The 18,903-nt window shown below is 32.1% G+C and overlaps 2 protein-coding genes, 1 long non-coding RNA gene and 1 other non-coding gene across 5 annotated transcripts; 3 read left to right on the top strand and 1 right to left on the bottom strand.

Annotated features, from left to right (window-relative positions):
• Positions 1–2,659: 2,659 nt before the first annotated feature.
• On the bottom strand, positions 2,660–3,134 carry LOC114190767 (uncharacterized). The gene is made up of 3 exons (XR_014995695.1): positions 3,082–3,134; positions 2,927–3,002; positions 2,660–2,850 (listed from the first exon to the last, which is right to left on the bottom strand). It is a non-coding gene; the product is annotated as an uncharacterized LOC114190767 (long non-coding RNA).
• A 2,361-nt stretch (positions 3,135–5,495) lies between these two features.
• Positions 5,496–8,193, top strand: LOC114186947 (transcription factor bHLH25-like). 2 transcript variants are annotated; one of them, XM_028075031.2, is made up of 5 exons: positions 5,496–5,695; positions 5,916–5,994; positions 6,141–6,689; positions 7,326–7,697; positions 7,780–8,193. In XM_028075031.2, exons 2-5 carry the CDS (start codon positions 5,944–5,946, stop codon positions 7,846–7,848), a joined length of 1,041 nt encoding a protein of 346 aa, XP_027930832.2. In that variant the 5' UTR covers positions 5,496–5,695; positions 5,916–5,943; the 3' UTR covers positions 7,849–8,193. The 2 variants fall into 2 exon arrangements, with proteins under 2 accessions (XP_027930832.2, XP_027930831.2); XM_028075030.2 differs by having other exon boundaries at positions 5,544–5,819.
• Positions 8,194–11,917: 3,724 nt separating this feature from the next.
• TRNAV-AAC (transfer RNA valine (anticodon AAC)) lies at positions 11,918–11,991 on the top strand. The gene has a single exon. It is a non-coding gene; the product is annotated as a tRNA-Val (tRNA).
• A 269-nt stretch (positions 11,992–12,260) lies between these two features.
• On the top strand, positions 12,261–13,932 carry TIN1 (tunicamycin induced protein). The gene is made up of 3 exons (XM_028077744.2): positions 12,261–12,426; positions 12,525–12,863; positions 12,958–13,932. Exons 1-3 carry the CDS (start codon positions 12,340–12,342, stop codon positions 13,768–13,770), a joined length of 1,239 nt encoding a protein of 412 aa, XP_027933545.2. The 5' UTR covers positions 12,261–12,339; the 3' UTR covers positions 13,771–13,932.
• The last annotated feature ends 4,971 nt before the right edge of the window (positions 13,933–18,903 follow it).

The raw sequence follows: 18,903 nt of genomic DNA, 5'->3' as shown, positions 1-18,903 counted from the left end.
CAAGAATTAACCACAATAGTATTCGTAGGTCCATCAGAAGAACGACAATGTTTTTGATATATATCTGTTAACAAATGTTTCTTATCGTTTGTCGTTCTATATATGTATAAACATCTAATTTGTCGTTCTATAGAATTTTTATTTACTACTAATTCTATCTATAATTACGTTGGTTATTCTTATACTTTGAATCTCTTCATGCATACAATAATGTTACCACCATAGTTCGACCTTGTACACGACAAATAGTATAATACAACAATAAATTCACACAGCCTTAAGCGATTAAGTTGATTGAATATCAATTTCAATATACGAAGAAATAGCTAAATTTAGAACGGAACTTAGAATTTTGATGTGCAATAGTCAATAATATAATTTACATAATAATATAGTAGGTAAACATACTATTTGGTAAACATAGTTCGTGGATAACATAATACAACGATGGTATACTCAAAAGAAATAACTGTCCCGAAATCCAAATCTAGATTATGATTTCCAAAATACAGGACACCATCAGCAACTTTGATCACCACGACATCAAAATCCATATGTATTTACAAACTTCACTGGTCAACCTTACAGCTTCTCCTGTTTCATCCGCTTTTTAGTTTTGGACCTAGAAAATTCTGCACTTGGAATATCATCCAGATGGTCACAATCAACCTCAAAGTCGAACAACAGTTCCTTGGTAGGGGTAACACAGAAGTCAATATAAGGGTCATGATCTGCGCATCCACTCAAAGTCAACTGCATATTCCAAACAATTTTTGATTATATTTATTTTGTGGATTAAAAAAACATGTAAAACTAACATAAGAATAGATTATAAATTACCGTGCACATATCAGCTTCTGTATTTCGTTCAAAACCTGCCTGTTCAAGGATTTCTTTATTCTGCGATTTTAAACATAAAATCCTTAGAACAATCAATAGTACTATAAAAATTATGTATACAGTGACTTTAAACTCTAGATACCTTTCCTGTATGGCATGCACTTTTACTGGAACCACCAGACTTTGATTTGTTCGTGGACCCATCAGATGATTTGGGTTCCTTTGTGGATACAAGTACAGGTGTGGGACTTGACTCTTCAATCTGTCAAATTCATTCAAGAACTTTTAATAAATTTATAATTATGAAAGAACTACAAAATTTTACCAATTAGACGTACGTTTTTTGTATGACGACCACTTATATTCAGAGCACTTGCTGGAGATTGCGTATTGGGAGCACATATAGCCTTAGGCCTCGACTCTTTGGCCTATGATTCACCGAAATGAAAACTGTAAAACTCTACAATTAACAAAGTAAAAAAATTGGACATTACAAATACCTTTATCCCATGAGGTGCACTTTTAAAAGAGCCAACTGTTTTTGGTTGGTTATTCCAAACACATATATCTGTTGCCTTACTTGATTTATCCTGTCATTGAAAATCAAAGTACTAAAAACATAATGTCAAACTAAGTAATTGCATCACCAAATCATAATCAAGAGAATGACCTCCTCTATTTCGGGTCCCTCTTTGGAGTTTGCTTCGTGACTCGAATCAGATGTACCTTCAGCACTGTTGTCCTTAATCTACATATAATAATAGTAAAAAAATCATCCAATAAAGGATAAGTCAAACACATAAATTCTCTTGGTACAATATACCAACCTACCATCTTAGGGTCAAGTTTACTTCTAATTGAAGCAATAGTTTCAGGATTGGTAGAAGCTTTCATTACAGAGGAAGATCTGTTACTTGGTTGAACTCTAACCTTAAAAGCAAGAGTACATCCTAGCAAAGCATCTAAATCCTCTGGAAAACATTTCGGATCATCTTCACCATCCTAAAAAAAATAAAATGCAATCTTACACATCCATTTAGTGAAACAATTGACAAACAAAGTAATACCACCTCAATCATCTTATTCATCAATTCAAGAGCTGATACACCAATCAAATTAGTACAGTCTTGATCCCACATTACAAAATTTGTGTAACTGTTCCCATCTGTAACCTGTAATTCTAACTTATATCTGAACCAAAAAGATTTAGTTATTTAATAACATAATATTGCTGTAAACATGAAAAATATCAAAAATATAAATACAAACCTAATTCCATGTTTTTCATTATCAAACCCACAAAGAATACACTTAAAAGGACCTACTTCATCAGTCTTCTTCCTGCAACTATTGCATACTGGATAACACCATCCATCATTACCCAAATTAAACTTTACAGTATTTGCAACCGTAACACAATATTGTTCCTATTAAAAAAAACAAACTTATGTCAACAAATAAATCATAAAATCAACACAAAAATTACAAAAAAACAAAATAACTTACGGATTACCTCTTTCATACATGTGATTTCAGATATCGTACGCACAACAGCTTTATACATAAATTTCTCATGTTCACTATACTGGGACGGTGAACTCAATTGGCTACACTCTTGACTCGGATTAACTTCATTGCCAAAACGTCTATAAGTAGAAAATTTAAATCATTATAATACAACATAAGTTAAACACAATCTCTAAAATATAACAAAACATACTCTATCCATTGCTCCCTGAACCGAACTAACTCAGCACATTCTTCACCCATAAAGAGCTTTGAACCATTCCAGGAATTGGATATTGAGACTGGCCAGCGACCTAAATTAACAGCAAGATCAGCACAAAAAATACCACAAAACACACAAATAAAATGGACAAACCTGAACACGGCTTAATCTTAGCCTGTGTCAAGAGAACGACAAGAAGATAGGAATCTGGTTCACCCCTCCAATTACTCATAAACTTGAAGTAATATGAATCCCACAACGTACAACCAATCACTGCAGAACTGTAAAAAATGCGACAATATCAACTGTTAAATGACAATACAACAATATTAAAAAACATAGTAAATAACAACTAACCTCATATCCCTTATATGAAAGACCACATTCTTCGACTGAGGATTACACCTCACATTATCAACCACTCCAATAATATCTAAAACAAAGAATAACAACCCATTCAACTCATAATATTGATATACTAAATTCCAAACAACAACATCATATGTACATACCATACACCAAATCAGCAGAGTAATTTCCATCCACTATATCTTCAATACTTTTGAAATTGTAAACGTTCAGTGGAATACTCGAAATTGGTTGTTGTTTTATAGTTGTGGCCCCAATGAACAACAATTTGTAAGGATGTTCACATACCCGAAATTGTCCTTGATTTTTCAATATCTTAAAGTTATGCATTATATAGGTTTGACCCTCTACGACTTTTTCTTCCCACAAACATAAATCCTCCTTTCTTACCATGGCAGGAATCATATCACCCTGAAAAAGAAAGCATCAAAATAGCAACACATAAACCAGCAACACATAAAACAGCATCACAATTGCATTACCTTGTGATCCAAAAGAATCAACTCCATATGACGACTATTATCCCGGTTTTGAACAAACCACAAGTCTTTGACTCTAACAGCAAGTTTCAATGTTTCTTTCTTGTCATCAATATCTTTGATAAGATCAAGTTTTCTCGCCATCACAACATACAAACACAACCTACACCAAGTTAAAACACAAAGAACGTAATAACACCAACTACAGAATCGGACAAAAAAATAACAGCCACCCTTAACGGAAAGAACAAACGAAAACCACAACTCATAAACTCAAAATCACAGAATACATACCTGGCAAACCATACAAAACTGAAACAACAAAAAAAACGAAAAAAACTACAAAATCACAGAATACATACCTGGTAAACCATACAAAAATGAAACAACAAAAAAAAAAAACGAAGAAAACTACAAAATCACATAATACATACCTGGTAAACCATACAAACTGAAACAACAACAAAAAAACGAAGAAAACTACAAAATCACATAATACATACCTGGTAAACCATACAAACTAAAACAACAACAAAAAAACGAAGAAAAGTACAGAAAAACGAAGAAAAAAACGAAATCTGAGGGTTAAGATAAGACAAACCCACGACGAACTCAGAAAAGAAAATAAAATAAAGACTCAACCACAAAAACCAAAGAAATGGAAGACCTTAAGAAGATGGGTTAAGATTCTGAAGAACGGAGATGCAAAACTGAGGAAGAAGAAACTGTGGAAGAAGAAACTGCAGAACCCAGCTCAAACAATTTTTCAAATACACAACAATGAACTTTGTACGCAAAGGAATTGAGCAAAGCAGCTGAGAGCATTAATTAATCCATGCAAATCAATCAAATCATGCAGTACTCCTCCATCTAAGGCGGGAAAACGAAAATTACATATTTGGCCAGACAATCGAACTTGTTCCAGGCTTCATGGTAGGGGTACATTGGTCAGAAACGAAATTCAGAATGGGCAGATGACGGGAAGAAGCAAAGTTACGAAAAAACCATTAAATGGGACAGCTGTCAAGAAGGTAAGTGGGGGTATTGGGGTCTTTTCCAGAGGGTATTGTTTTCATATATTTTAGATTAGTCTGAACATGTAATAAATTTCCTTATTTTAGACTTGGAATGCCCTTTTAATGATCACTTTGAAATTAACAAGCTATCATCTTCAATTTACTTTTGGTTTTTAAGAGGTGGGAACCGCCAAAATGAAAAAGTGAGAGTAACAAATCCACGTTTATGATGCAAGATTTCTATAAAAGTACTGTGTCCCAAATAGTTCAACTTTCAACACACGCACACACCATTTATTTCTAAGCCAGCATATCCAAAACTGGACTCAACCATTAATTTCCAACATGAATCAGCATTTGCTAGCCACTCTGGCTCCGAGTTTCTAGGATTGGCGTCAACTAAGTTGGAGAATTATTTGAAAATCTCGCCACCATTATTATTTTATACCCTTTGATCATAACACCACCACTATTTTTTTTCTCTAATTATTGCCTAACTTGTATCCACACTCCTTAGCAAACGACAAAACTATCATCTCTGCAATTTTGAATATCCCTTTAATTATTGTGTGGACTCTTTAATAAGCCGGTTCTGAGGCCCACACTATCACTGAACCATCAATTTCCTCTTCCACACATGCCCTTTCGCAATTGGCTTCAATTTTCTTTAGTCAATGGAAACTTTGTTGTGTTTCAACAAAAAAAGAAAACTTGGAACTGTTGTTTATGACCAACCTTTTCATTCATATTTGGAAAATGACAACTTACCAACTGGTAATTGATTGCAAGAATGAATTACCATATACCACACATGAATGATTGCACTATTTTGTTAATCAATTTCCAAGATCTTGCTTGTTTATTACTATGATTTTCCAATGATATTTGACCCAGAGAATGAATAATTGATGAGGAGGGATCTAAGAACGTAACTTGGGAAAAAGGCACAAAAGGGTAAAAGTGAGTTAGGCAAATAGGTTTTGTGAGGGACCACATGACGAGGAAGCATCCTTGGATTTGCGAAGCTATCATCAAAAAATTTCAATGTCTAGTTGGTGAAGAACACTGCCAAAGTCCACAAAATAACAATCGGTGGAGGTATTTATTTGTCAGCATGAAGGAGGCTCTAAAATATAAAATAGGATGAGTGTTGTCTATTATCCTTAGTTGACAATACCCTTCTGTGCTTCTGTATAATCCCATTCACATCAACAACCTGTGACCATCACAGTGCAACTGTGTTATATTGGAACACTGTGAAGGTAGAGTATGCAAAAGGAATTATAAGTAACCAATATTTTTAAGATCTTTTGTAGTATATATATGCATGAACATGAAAGCAAGTTCCCAAGAATTATTCTCACTTCATGGGATGTTATAGTCTGAGTATGTGGCTTTATTTCTTCCATGAGTTTTTGCTAGTGGCCATTAAGCAACCATTTAGGTACCAAACTGATGAACTTCTTCTTACTTCTGTTCCAGGATATTTTCTTCAGCCGTTTTTCATTGCATGAGGAGTTTTCATATGGAGATTTCATCAATCAGAGGGTTACCTGAACTGGTAAGATGCATATAATTATTATTCTTAGTTGGAACTATAAGGTAAATAAACATATGGAAGTTGATGGTGAATCATTTGTTACATTCTTATATTTGGAATCATTTAATTCACGGTTATTCTTTCTTCCTTGTTTTCTGAATTTTCAGGGGATAATAGAGGATCCTAACTTTCTTCATCAGTGGCAGTTAAACCCAACTGATACAAGTTGTTTAACAGGAGCTGCTTTTGGTGAGAGTTTGCAGAAGGTCTCCTTTTCTGGTAACTCAAACTTCAACCCCAAAGCATCGATGGAAACATCACCAAATGGAAACGAAAGACCCACAAAACAGCTCAGAAACAACAACTGGATTAGCAAGAAAAGTCAGCATCAGACACCAGAGACGCAATATGCTTCATGCTCAAATCTTCTTTCATTTGTTAATTCGAATTTCTCAAATGAATTGGGCCTAGGGAAGCCTAAGGTGGAAATGGTGTGTCCTGAAATTGATAACAGTGCTCTTGCTGAGATGTTGGTCTCTCAAGGAACCTTGGGAAATCAGAACTATCACTTCAAGGCTAACCATGAGGCCATAAAGATTGAAACACGTCCCAAACTTTCTCAGCCTCAGGACCACATAATAGCTGAAAGGAAGCGGAGAGAGAAGCTCAGCCAGCGGTTCATTGCTCTATCTGCTCTCGTTCCTGGCCTGAAGAAGGTGCTGAATAATGTTGTTATAATGCTTTTTCATTTTGTCAACATGATTTTGAGGTTAATGCTTATGTCTTTTATAAAGGAAATGTGTTTGAACATTTTGAAGTTTTTGTTCATAATTCAAATATGAACCTAAATCTCATATTGGATAGATGAGAAAGTTAAGTATGAAGAAAACTCGTAAATCCATTATGCGAAGATTTTAGATCGAAACTGATATCATTCTTTTACCTTAATTTAGTCTAGGTTTCAGTGCTGTGTTTTCACAGTCGATAAAAACACATCATCCTTTTTAAGATTTTAGGTTAAAAAGTAATGTATTCTTGAAAAAGATCTTTTGCTTTTGTCTAAGCATGTTTTCACCTAGTCTTGTAAGAAACAATTGAAGATTTTATATCTTCCTTTGCTATTTCATGAACTCGGTTAGGATATATGAAATCTTTTGAATGGAAGACAGAAAGAAAGCTCTTAGAATTGAATATGTAACATTATATGCTAGTGAACAGTAATAGTTTTTGTGCTGTCATAGTTGTTACTGTTTTATTTTTTTTCATCCATTTTCTTAGATTATGATTCCTTTAACCCGAAATAATGTTTAAAGTCTTCTTTTTTCTGTCTTTTTTCAATTCCCTACTAACAGATGGACAAAGCTTCTGTTCTTGGAGAAGCAATCAAGTACTTGAAGCAATTGCAAGAGAAAGTGGGTACTCTTGAGGAGGAACAAAACAGAAAGAGAACTGTGGAATCTGTCGTAACTGTGAAGAAATCTCAGCTATCCGATGATGCTGAAGACTCTTCTAGTTCAGATACCGGTGGTACATTGGACGGGGCACTACCTGAAATCGAAGCAAGATTTTGCGAAAGAAATGTTCTCATAAGAATACACTGTGAGAAGAATAAAGGAATCATAGAGAAAACGATCAGCGAAATTGAGAAACTCCATTTAAAAGTTACCAATAGCAGTGCGTTGTCATTTGGGAGTTTCATTCTTGATATAACCATTATTGCTCAGGTAATTTCTGCACATTTTCCATTCAAATAATCAATAAGTGTTCATTTCTTTCAGTAAGGAAACCCGTTTCTGAAAATTGCAGATGGATATGGAATTCTGCATGACAGTGAAGGATCTCGTGAGAAGTTTACGCTCAGCTTTTTCATATTAGTATGAACAAGTTTCATATTATCAAGTTTATGATGTTCTTCAATAATAACTCTGTTTTCAAGGCCTGCAATGTCTCTGCCACCTTCACCATTGCTCTGAGGTTCATTTTGCAGGAGGGTTTTTCCATGGTTAACTTGTTGGCATTGTTATTATCACCCTCTTGTTTCATGAGTGAATGTAGAGCTTCTTATGCATTTTTTTGCAGGAAGTTGAGAAGATCAACTGCACCTGTTTTCCATCTATTTCTTACATGGCTTTGTTGAGTCACTTGTTGTTATGTTTGTTTTCCCAAGTGTTATGGGTTACTTTCCTTTATTGAAATAAATAGGTTTTGGTTACATTGTTAGTGATGGAATAATGGTATTTTTACCTCTTACATGTTGCAAAATTTTAACATGATATTCTACAAGGTGTGGTTTAGTTTAGATATCAACGTATAAATCTTACAAAAAATATAGAAATGATTCAAAGAAAAATAGATATTGAGTTTTAAATGTCATTGTCTTTTATCACACCAAAACTATATTATGTCTTCCTAATCCATTTTTCATTTCGGTAGTTGAAAGTCCTTGCTATTTAAAATGATTTTCCTCCGATCCCACCATCTTTCAGAAAAATATATCATAAATAAATTTAAACGAGTTCGAAATTTTTTCTCTTCAATGTTTAATATTATTTTGGGTTTTTTTCTGACAGATTTGATTTCCTTAAATCCTTGAAAAAATGAAGTTTTCTAAATTTGATGGCTTCGATCTCAACCACAGCTAGACATGATTATCTTTTTAAATATAAAACCAATCCACCCAACGTGTAAAGACAAAGATATTAGCACAAGACGAGGAATTTTAAGTTGTTCCTTTTGGAAAGTCTAAACCGATCACTTTTTTAAAGTGCTATAATTGTTAATTAGAATGTTGCTTTTAGTCTTAATTAAATGGTTTAAATATATGTTTGGTTTTTATTTTCGTTTTTCTTATTCAATTTGGTTCTATTTTTTTGTTTTGCGTTCACATTTTCGTCAAATTTGAGTTAATTTGATTTTTTTTATTAACGGTATTTAAATAGTTAACATTTTTTAACATTATATGTTATGTGTTAGCTCCTATTTTTTTTATTAGTTATTTTTTTATTTTTTATTCCAATTTTGGTTAAATGTTTATGTTCTAAATCACTGATACTTCTAAAATTAATATTTAATTTTTTTTCAAATGTTAGAAATATTTTAGAAAAGTAAACTAATAATTATAAAATTATCATTTAAATATAAAATATTTTAGATTTTAATTTGATATCTAAAATGAAATACAAATATTAAATATTTTAGATTTAAATGTCAAATTTACAAATGTTAATATATATTTTGAAAACATTTAATAATTATATTTTAATAATATTTTAAATAATTATATTCTATTTAATAATTAAACATAAGAATTATATTCAATTTATAATTGATTTTCAAAAATAACTAATAATAATGTCAATTATATATATATATATATATATATATAGAATATTTATAAAAGATTAAATTTGCTCTCAATTTGAAAGGAAAAAATTGTTTCATTTTAATATAAATGGTGACTAAATTAAACAAAAATAACGAATATATGAAAAGAACTGAACAAAAATAACGAATATTATGAATAAATTGAACAAAAATAAATAATACAACTATAAACTGACACGTGATACAATTGTGAATTGACACGTGGATAATTTTTTTGAAATTAAAAAAAAATTAAATAAAAATTTAAAATTTAAAAAAATGATGAGTTAACATGTGACATATACTGTTAAAAAATATTAATTATTTAAACATTATTAATAAAAAGAACAAAATTAACCAAAATTTAACATAAATAAAGATCTAATTAAATACAAAATAAAAATAAGAACCAAATCAAATAAAAATAACTAATTAAATTAATGATCATGCCCGTCATTACTTTTGTTTTTTATGTACTGCTGGGTCGTCTGTAGATTGTCCTTATGTTTAAAATATTTCTATATTTCTATTTACATACGGAGAGAAAAGGAAAGTTAGATATATATAGATATGAATAAATGGATAAATCAAGTACATAATGTAATATCTTTGTGCGGCTGAATATAAAATAAGTTCTGAATATATATATATATATATATATATATATATATATATATATATATATATATATATATATATATATATATTTTGCAACTAGACATCGCTTATAATGTTTATTAAAATGAAGAGAAAATGTCACTTGAAAACTATATCCAGTCAAGGGGCTATTTAAATTACAACTTGATCCAGACAACCCAGAAATCTTTAGGAGTTTTGTCTTCAAATGGTATCGATATATTATTTCTTAACAATATAAGTTATATCGCTGTCAGGATTTCTTTATAATATAGTCCCATAAAAGATTTAAATCTTATGATAACTTTATATTTTACTCATATATTCCTAGCATTTAGCTATTTTTTTCTTTCTCATGACGAGGAAGAGGGTGATCAAAAGATAATTTAAAATGATAAATTCTAAATACAAATTTACTATAATATTTGTTATTGAAATTATTAGGCCAAAACTAATAATTTACTATAATATTTATTATTGAAATTATTAGGCCAAAACTAAAAATTATTAGTAACACTGTTGCCTAAGTTTTTAAAATAACATCAAAATACATTTTTTTTACATTCAACATACGTGAATCAATTTTTATTTTCAGTATTCAAATGAATTAGGCACTATCATTATTAATTTCTCAATTAATTTATTAAAAAATAAACTTTAATTCTAAAGTTTAATAATGAATAACACGATAGATCCAATAAATAATAAATTTTTCAATCTTCTAATAGTGAGTGATACAAAAGGTTTAACAAACAACAAATATATCAAGATAAACTCAAATTCATGAATATGATATCATTTTAAAAAGTGGTTGTTCACGTGACAAATGAACTTTCAATTTTGATTTATTGATTTTCAACTTAATTGTCTAGTTCAAGTGCATAAGCACTATCATTCATCAAAATTTCATACCGAATAACATGATAAACGCAACAAAAAACAAATTTTTTGATAGCGGATGGCACAATAGGCCTAACAAACGATAAATCTCGTTAAGATAAATTTTAACTCATAACTCTATACCATGTTTAAGTTCTAACTGATGACTTTGGTACCATATTAAGAAATAAATTTTAAGCTAACACAACCTCTACAAAATTGGTTTTGTAAGGTGAGATTTGTATCAGTTATATATAGGATAAACTAGCTTTATTTATAATCAACACGAAATTCCTAACATAAAAAATATTAAAAACAAAATCACAGAATTTTACCCCACAAAATTGATATGTATGGTGAGGTTTGCACTCACCTATATATATTATGAGCTTGTCTCATTTATAATTAATTCGAGATCTCTGCCATAACAAATAATACACAAAATGATTTTCTTTAGCATTTGATATTGCTTTATTATTTAAAAAAGTGAACCATAAAACATAGAAGTGATGTCAATTTGTTGATAAAATTGTATATGTAATTTGCTATAAATATTATGTTTATTGAATAATATTTGATACACTGTATACATTTTAATTAAACATTAACTATTTTATGAGTTTAATGTCCATTATGTTTCTTTAAAGTAGTTATTATAAAAGTTAAGATATATATTATAACTTGTTACTAAAAATACATCATAACATTAGTATTATCTGTTTAATAATTATACTCACTACCAAAAAAATCCCGCAAATAATCAATTTACGTAAGCCACAGTAAATAGAATCGGACTTATGTTGTCAACGACTTAATTGTTCTTTAAGCATTACTTAATCGGACCTCAAACTAGAAATCATTATCGAAGTTCAAATAAATATCATAAATTATCGGATAAAAATCTACATATATTTTGAAACCGATTATTGCTTAGACTAATCTAAAGATATACTTTATATAAATTACAAAAATAGAAGATATCAAGCTAACTTTTATAGGATACATCATTAACTTTCGATTTTAAAACACGTAGATAAGCTTTAAAACGTTTCAATATTATCAAAAAGGTGTCGTGGTGTAGTTGGTTATCACGTCAGTCTAACACACTGAAGGTCTCCGGTTCGAGTCCGGGCGACGCCATAGTGTTTTTAGGATTCGTATTTTAGCAAAATCGCACAATGCTGCAAAACGTCATCGTTTAAGGTTGAATTCGTTCCGCAATAAAAGCCGCGTGATTTGGAAGCTACGGCTAATGGAAAAGAAGAAGGAAAATATACTCGCCACATTTCGGACCTCCACGAATAGCAACCAATCACGTCTCTCCGAAATAAGTTTCTCCATCCTCATTGGTCCACGTCATCACCCCAGAACCTTCTATCACACAACAAAGAACTGTATATATATACCCATGCTTCTGTCTTTTCTTCTCCCAAACCCACACGAGAAAACTCTTTCATCATCGTCGAACCAATAATTTCAAATCGCACCATGAATTTGCTTCTCCTCTTCGGAATCGGTGTCCTCCTCTTTCATTCATGTCTTGCCTCTGAAATCCCGTACCCCAAGGCCATTTCCGTACGTCGCATTCATTCGATCCTCTTTTCTTTTTCTTTTTATAAATGATTTTATCGTAGGTTCTGAATCTCGTGTTTGGGCGTTTTTGGTTTGCGCAGGATTTGAAGGATTCAATTGTGAAAGGATTTGGGATTACGGGGGAGGATGAAGTGAAGATTACGGGGTTCGATCCTCGAGAAGCTGAAGTTGGGCATTCCGTGGAGTACCGATTCGACTTAGAAATCGATCATCAGGTCATTCCCTTCAAACTTCTCGAAGACGTCAAACGTTGGGATTATGTGGATCTTCCCATTTTCCGGTCCCAGGGCCAGGCCCATACCGGCTTGGTCAAGATACGGGCCTCGGATAACGGGCTTCCAGTTCTGGCTCCCTTCGTCCTCGCTGGGCCGATGGAACTCTGGATTCACGACGCCAATGATATGAGACTCTCTCTCCCTGTAAGCCCTAATTTCAATTCAACCTATTTTTTTCAATTGATCGATGATTGTAATTTGTAATTTTGAATTGATAAATGGTGATTTGTCTGTGTAGCATGACGTGGATGCTGGTGTGTTGAAGAAAGTGATTTTGGCGGATGGGGCGGCGGTTACCGTTAAAGGTGCAAGATCCGTTAGTCTCCGTCAACCTCTTGATTTTCCTCTTCCTTTAAATCGCACGGAGAATGGTTTCGCTAACGGTCTTTTGGCTCTCGCTGAACATCTTCGCCATGCTTCTAGAACCCAGGCTTCTCCGATTTTGTCGCTGAGAATTGTTGGTCCCACGTCGATCGCAGCAGCGCCTTCCGACTCAACAACATCAACCTCGTTGAAGCTTAAACGTCTTGCACCTGGTCTTGTGGAATTGTCTTCGCCCTTGAAGACCAAAGAGGTTGAGTCATTTTCGAGCGTTGATCTCGACGGTGAAGCGCCCACAATTCTTACACCCACTCAGTTTTCAACTTTGTGGCCTCTTTCTTCGATTAATGGGTCGAATGCGAACTTGTTGGGGTTTGAGAAACTGTTGCATTCTGTGTTAGGGCACAAGGCTGACAAGAAAGGTTCCTTTAGGTTGTTGAAGGCTGATGTTTCTGCTCAGACTTACGTGAAGATTGGTTTCAAAGCTGAGAAGAAGGTGAATGAAGAGGAGTTGGAGGATTACCCTGCGTGGAGAACAAAGCCTGAAACTGTGACGACACATTTTGAGGTTCTGGCTAAGGTGGATGGCGAGAAAGTGGTTCCGGAGAAAGTTATGCAGTTGAAACCTGTTCTTCCGGTGGATAATGTGGCGCCCAATTTGCTCGCTGGGAATGTGTCTATGTCGAAGATGCAAGACGTGCATCCTCCTCCTAACCCCTTTTACCTGTAAATTGTGAAAGGAAAAGGGATTGGTTGTTTTTGTATACTCTCCTCGGTAATTATAATAGAGAGAAATACGTAACGTCTTGTTTCACTTTTTGATTTTGGTATATACAACAGCTAACACATGTAAAATTGTATAAAGGGAAATTTGTTTATTTTGGCACCCTTACATTTGCATCTTGCACTTTTTAAATCAACTATTTTACTGAATCTATTAGATGCAATCCCTTGTTTGTGTGTTAGTCTGCTACATGTTTTAACTTTGCACTGTAGTTCGGAAAGAAATTCCATTATGAGCCAAAGACTGGTTGACGATAAAGTTCATTATGAGCCAAAGACTGTTTGAAGATGAAGTTCACTTCTCCTTGGTCTCTCAGGTTCATCTAATCGCTTTTCTGTCCAAATAGTTCAATCTGTCGTCATTTATTTCTTTTTAGCAACAGCAAATTCACTACGATTAAATTCAGCAGGCTTTTCAAAATTGATATTGTTAATGCATTATGAAATTTATTTTTAACAAGCTTTTCTGACTCAAAATTTTGTATGATTTCATATTTACTTATTGCAAAATCCTGTTGTTGGTGAGTCCACTGCTGCTATCTTAGACATTCTTTAACTTGATGTCTTTCTCTTACTATTTTGCTTTTGCTCATTCCTTTTATTTTCTTTTATTATGTTGGCAGTTATTCGCGAGATTTGTCACTTCTGTGTTGGTATTCTTCCATTCCAATCAGAGTTTGATTCTTCTTCACTAGTTTAAGCAGCAGATTGCAACTTACGATCAGGAATTTGAATCAGAGAAATCTCATTCCAAGCTCCATTCTTCATTTTTTCTGCATAAAGTATTGTTTTTCTCACTTCCTTTGGTTCTTTGATTTCAATTTAGAAAAAAAGAACATTAAATACGTTTTATTCAAGCATGCTTATCATGTTCTTTCTGTCTTCTTTTTTTTCTTTGTTTGTGTGTGATTTCACTGGTGTTGGTTTAGGGAATGTTAAAGAACCCTGTTAATTACAAAATTGATTTGTGTAGTGTAGGGGGAAGTAATAGGACCCTGTTAATTACAAACTTATCAAACAGTAAACAAATTTCTAATTTTCATCATACGTTTGTGTTTGCTTTGTTTTTAAATTTTAACAGTATTTATCTACCAGTCTATTTAAGGTCTACTTTAGCCACTAGTTATGATAAATTGGCTAAGACCATGTTAATTTAGTAGGATTGAAAAAATAACAGTTGTCCAAGAAGTAACATCAGCTTGAAAAAAGGGGTTTGTTTATCATAGCTCTATTGCATGTACTACCTTCAAACACAATTAAAATAAGTCAGCACGTTTGTTTGGAATAAAGTTTAGAATTTTTGTATAGCACAACCCCAGTCCAAATCATTGTTATTGTCAAATGTGCCCTGACTAGATTCATCAAAATTTCTGCTATATTATATTAATAGTATCACTAAAGGTATCAAATTGAAAGTCATTGCAGAAACCAGGAAAAATTCGAAAAGGCATACATCAACCACTAATGTTATAAACAAAGCCAAACTCACTAAAATTAGGTAGACTCAAACATACTAAGGTGATAAATTTCTCCACAAATACTTTTTTCTTTATAACATAATGTATGTACGTATGCGTGTATGTATAAATGTATGTATGGATATATGAATATATGGAGGTATGTATGTAATTATGCATGTATGTATGGAGGTATGTATATATGGATGCATGTATATATGTATGTGTGCATATATCTACGGTTATATGTATGCAAGATGTATGTATGGATGTATGTATTTATGTGTGTATAGATGTATGTATGTACGTCGTAAGATCGACGTATGTACCTATGTATGGATAGATGAATATATGTATCTATGTATACATGGATGGATGTATGTATGCATGCATGTATGTATGCATGTATGAATGTATATATGTATGTATGAATGTATGTATATATGGATGGATGAATGTGTATGTATGAATGTATGTATGTATGTACGAATGTATGTATGAATTGATGTATGTATGTAAGTATTTATGGGTGTATGTATGTATGTATGGATGCATGTATGTATGAATGAATGTATGTACTTATGCATGTATGTGTGTAGTATTTATGTATGTAGTAGATGGATTAATTGATCTATGCAAGTATGTATGTATGCATGCATGCATGGATGAATTGATCTATGCATGTATGTATGATGTATGTATGAATGGATACATATATGTATGTATGTTTGTATGCATGTATGTATGGATGAATAGATGTATGGATAGATGGATGTATGTATGTATGGATGTATGTATCTATGTATGAATATATGTATGTAAGTATTTATGGGTGTAAGTATATATGTATGGATGAATGCATGCATGTATGTATGTATGCAAGTATGAATGTATGTATGAATGGATACATATATGTATGTATATTTGTATGGATGGATAAATAGATGTATGGATGGATGTATGTATGTGCATATGTATGAATGGATGATATCTTTGTATATATTTATTCATGTATGCATGTATGAATGCATGTATGGATGGATGCATGTATGTATTTATGCATGCATGTATGTATGCATGAATTTATGTATGGATGCATGTATGTGTGTATGTTTGGATGAATGCATATATATGTGTAGTATGTATGTATGTATGCATGCATGTATATATGTATTGGTATATGCATGTATATATGTATGTATGCATGAATGCATTTTTGGATGCATGAATGTATGTATGTATGTATATATGTATTCATGTATGAATGCATGTATATATGTAGGCAAGTATGGATGAATGCATGCATATATGCATGAATGTATGTATGTGTGTATGTATATGTGTGGATAAATGCATGTATATGTGTAGTATGTATGTATGCATGCATGTATAGATGTATTGATATATGCATGTATGTATGTATGTATGTATTTATGCATGGATGGATACATGAATGTATGTATGTATGGATGGATGTATGTATATATGTATATATGTATTCATATATGCATGTATGTATTTATGCATGCATGTATGTATGTATGTATGCAAGTATGGATGAATGCATGTATGTATGCATGTATGTATGCAAGTATGGATGAATGCATGTATGTATGCATGAATGTATGTATGTGTGGATGAATACATGTATATGTGTAGATGTATTGATATATGCATGTATGTATGTATGTATGCATGAATGCATGGATGGATACATGTATGTATGTATGTATGTATGTATGAATGGATGCATGTATGTATGTATGTATATATGTATTCATGTATGCATGTATGAATGCATAGATAGATGGATTTATGTATGTATTTATGCATCCATGTATGTATGTATGCAAGTATGGATGAATGCATGTATGTATGTATGCATGAATGTATGTATGGATGAATGTATGAATATATGTATGTGTGGATGAATACATGTATGTGTAGTATGTATGTATGTGTGTATGCATGTGTAGATGTATTGATATATGCATGTATGTATGTATGCATGAATGCATGTATGGATACATGTATGTATGTATGGATGCATGTACGTATGTATATATGTATGCATGGATGAATAGATGCATGTATGTATTTATGCATGCATGCATGTATGTATGTATGCAAGTATGGATGAATGCATGTATGTAGGATGCATGTATGTGTATATGTATGGATGAATGTATGTATGTATGCATGCATGTATAGATGTATTGATATATGCATGTATGTATGTATGTATGTATTTATGCATGGATGGATACATGAATGTATGTATGTATGGATGGATGTATGTATATATGTATATATGTATTCATGTATGCATGTATGTATTTATGCATGCATGTATGTATGTATGTATGCAAGTATGGATGAATGCATGTATGTATGCATGAATGTATGTATGGATGCATGTATGTGTGTATGTATGGATGAATGTATGTATGTGTGGATGAATACATGTATATGTGTAGATGTATTGATATATGCATGTATGTATGTATGTATGCATGAATGCATGGATGGATACATGTATGTATGTATGTATGTATGTATGAATGGATGCATGTATGTATGTATGTATATATGTATTCATGTATGCATGTATGAATGCATAGATAGATGGATTTATGTATGTATTTATGCATCCATGTATGTATGTATGCAAGTATGGATGAATGCATGTATGTATGTATGCATGAATGTATGTATGGATGAATGTATGAATATATGTATGTGTGGATGAATACATGTATGTGTAGTATGTATGTATGTGTGTATGCATGTGTAGATGTATTGATATATGCATGTATGTATGTATGCATGAATGCATGTATGGATAAATGTATGTATGTATGGATGCATGTACGTATGTATATATGTATGCATGGATGAATAGATGCATGTATGTATTTATGCATGCATGCATGTATGTATGTATGCAAGTATGGATGAATGCATGTATGTAGGATGCATGTATGTGTATATGTATGGATGAATGTATGTATGTATGCATGCATGTGTAGATGTATTGATTTATGTATGTATGTATGCATGAATGCATGGATGGATACATGAATGTATATATGTATGTTTGTATGGATGGATAAATATATGTATAGATGGATGCATGTATGTATGTATGTGTGGATGGATAGATGTATCTATATATGTATCTTTGTATGGATGCATAGATGTATGTATTGTTGTATGTATGTATTAATGTATGAATGTGTGGATGCATGTATGTATATATGGATTGATAGATGTATATTTGTATGAATGTATGTATGTATGTATGTATGTATGTATGAATGGATGGATGGATGGATGGATGAATGTATGTATGTATGTATGTATGAATGGATGAATGGATAGATGTATGTATGTATGTACGAATGTATGTATGTAAGTATTTATGGGTGTATGTATGTATGTATGGATGGATGCATGTTTGTCTGAATGAATGTATGTACTTATGCATGTATGTGTGTAGTATTTATGTATGTATGTAGTATATATGTATGTATACATGCATGGATGGATGAATTGATCTATGCATGTATGTATGTATGCATGCATGCATGCATGGTTTAATTGATCTATGCATGTATGAATGT

Source organism: Vigna unguiculata, chromosome 6, assembly GCF_037176805.1.
Source record: "Vigna unguiculata cultivar grain cowpea cultivar isolate G323 ecotype 2 chromosome 6, ASM3717680v1, whole genome shotgun sequence".
Lineage (NCBI taxonomy): Eukaryota > Viridiplantae > Streptophyta > Magnoliopsida > Fabales > Fabaceae > Vigna > Vigna unguiculata.
Note: the sequence above shows the minus strand (reverse complement) of the source record. Positions and strands in the feature narration are given on the sequence as shown.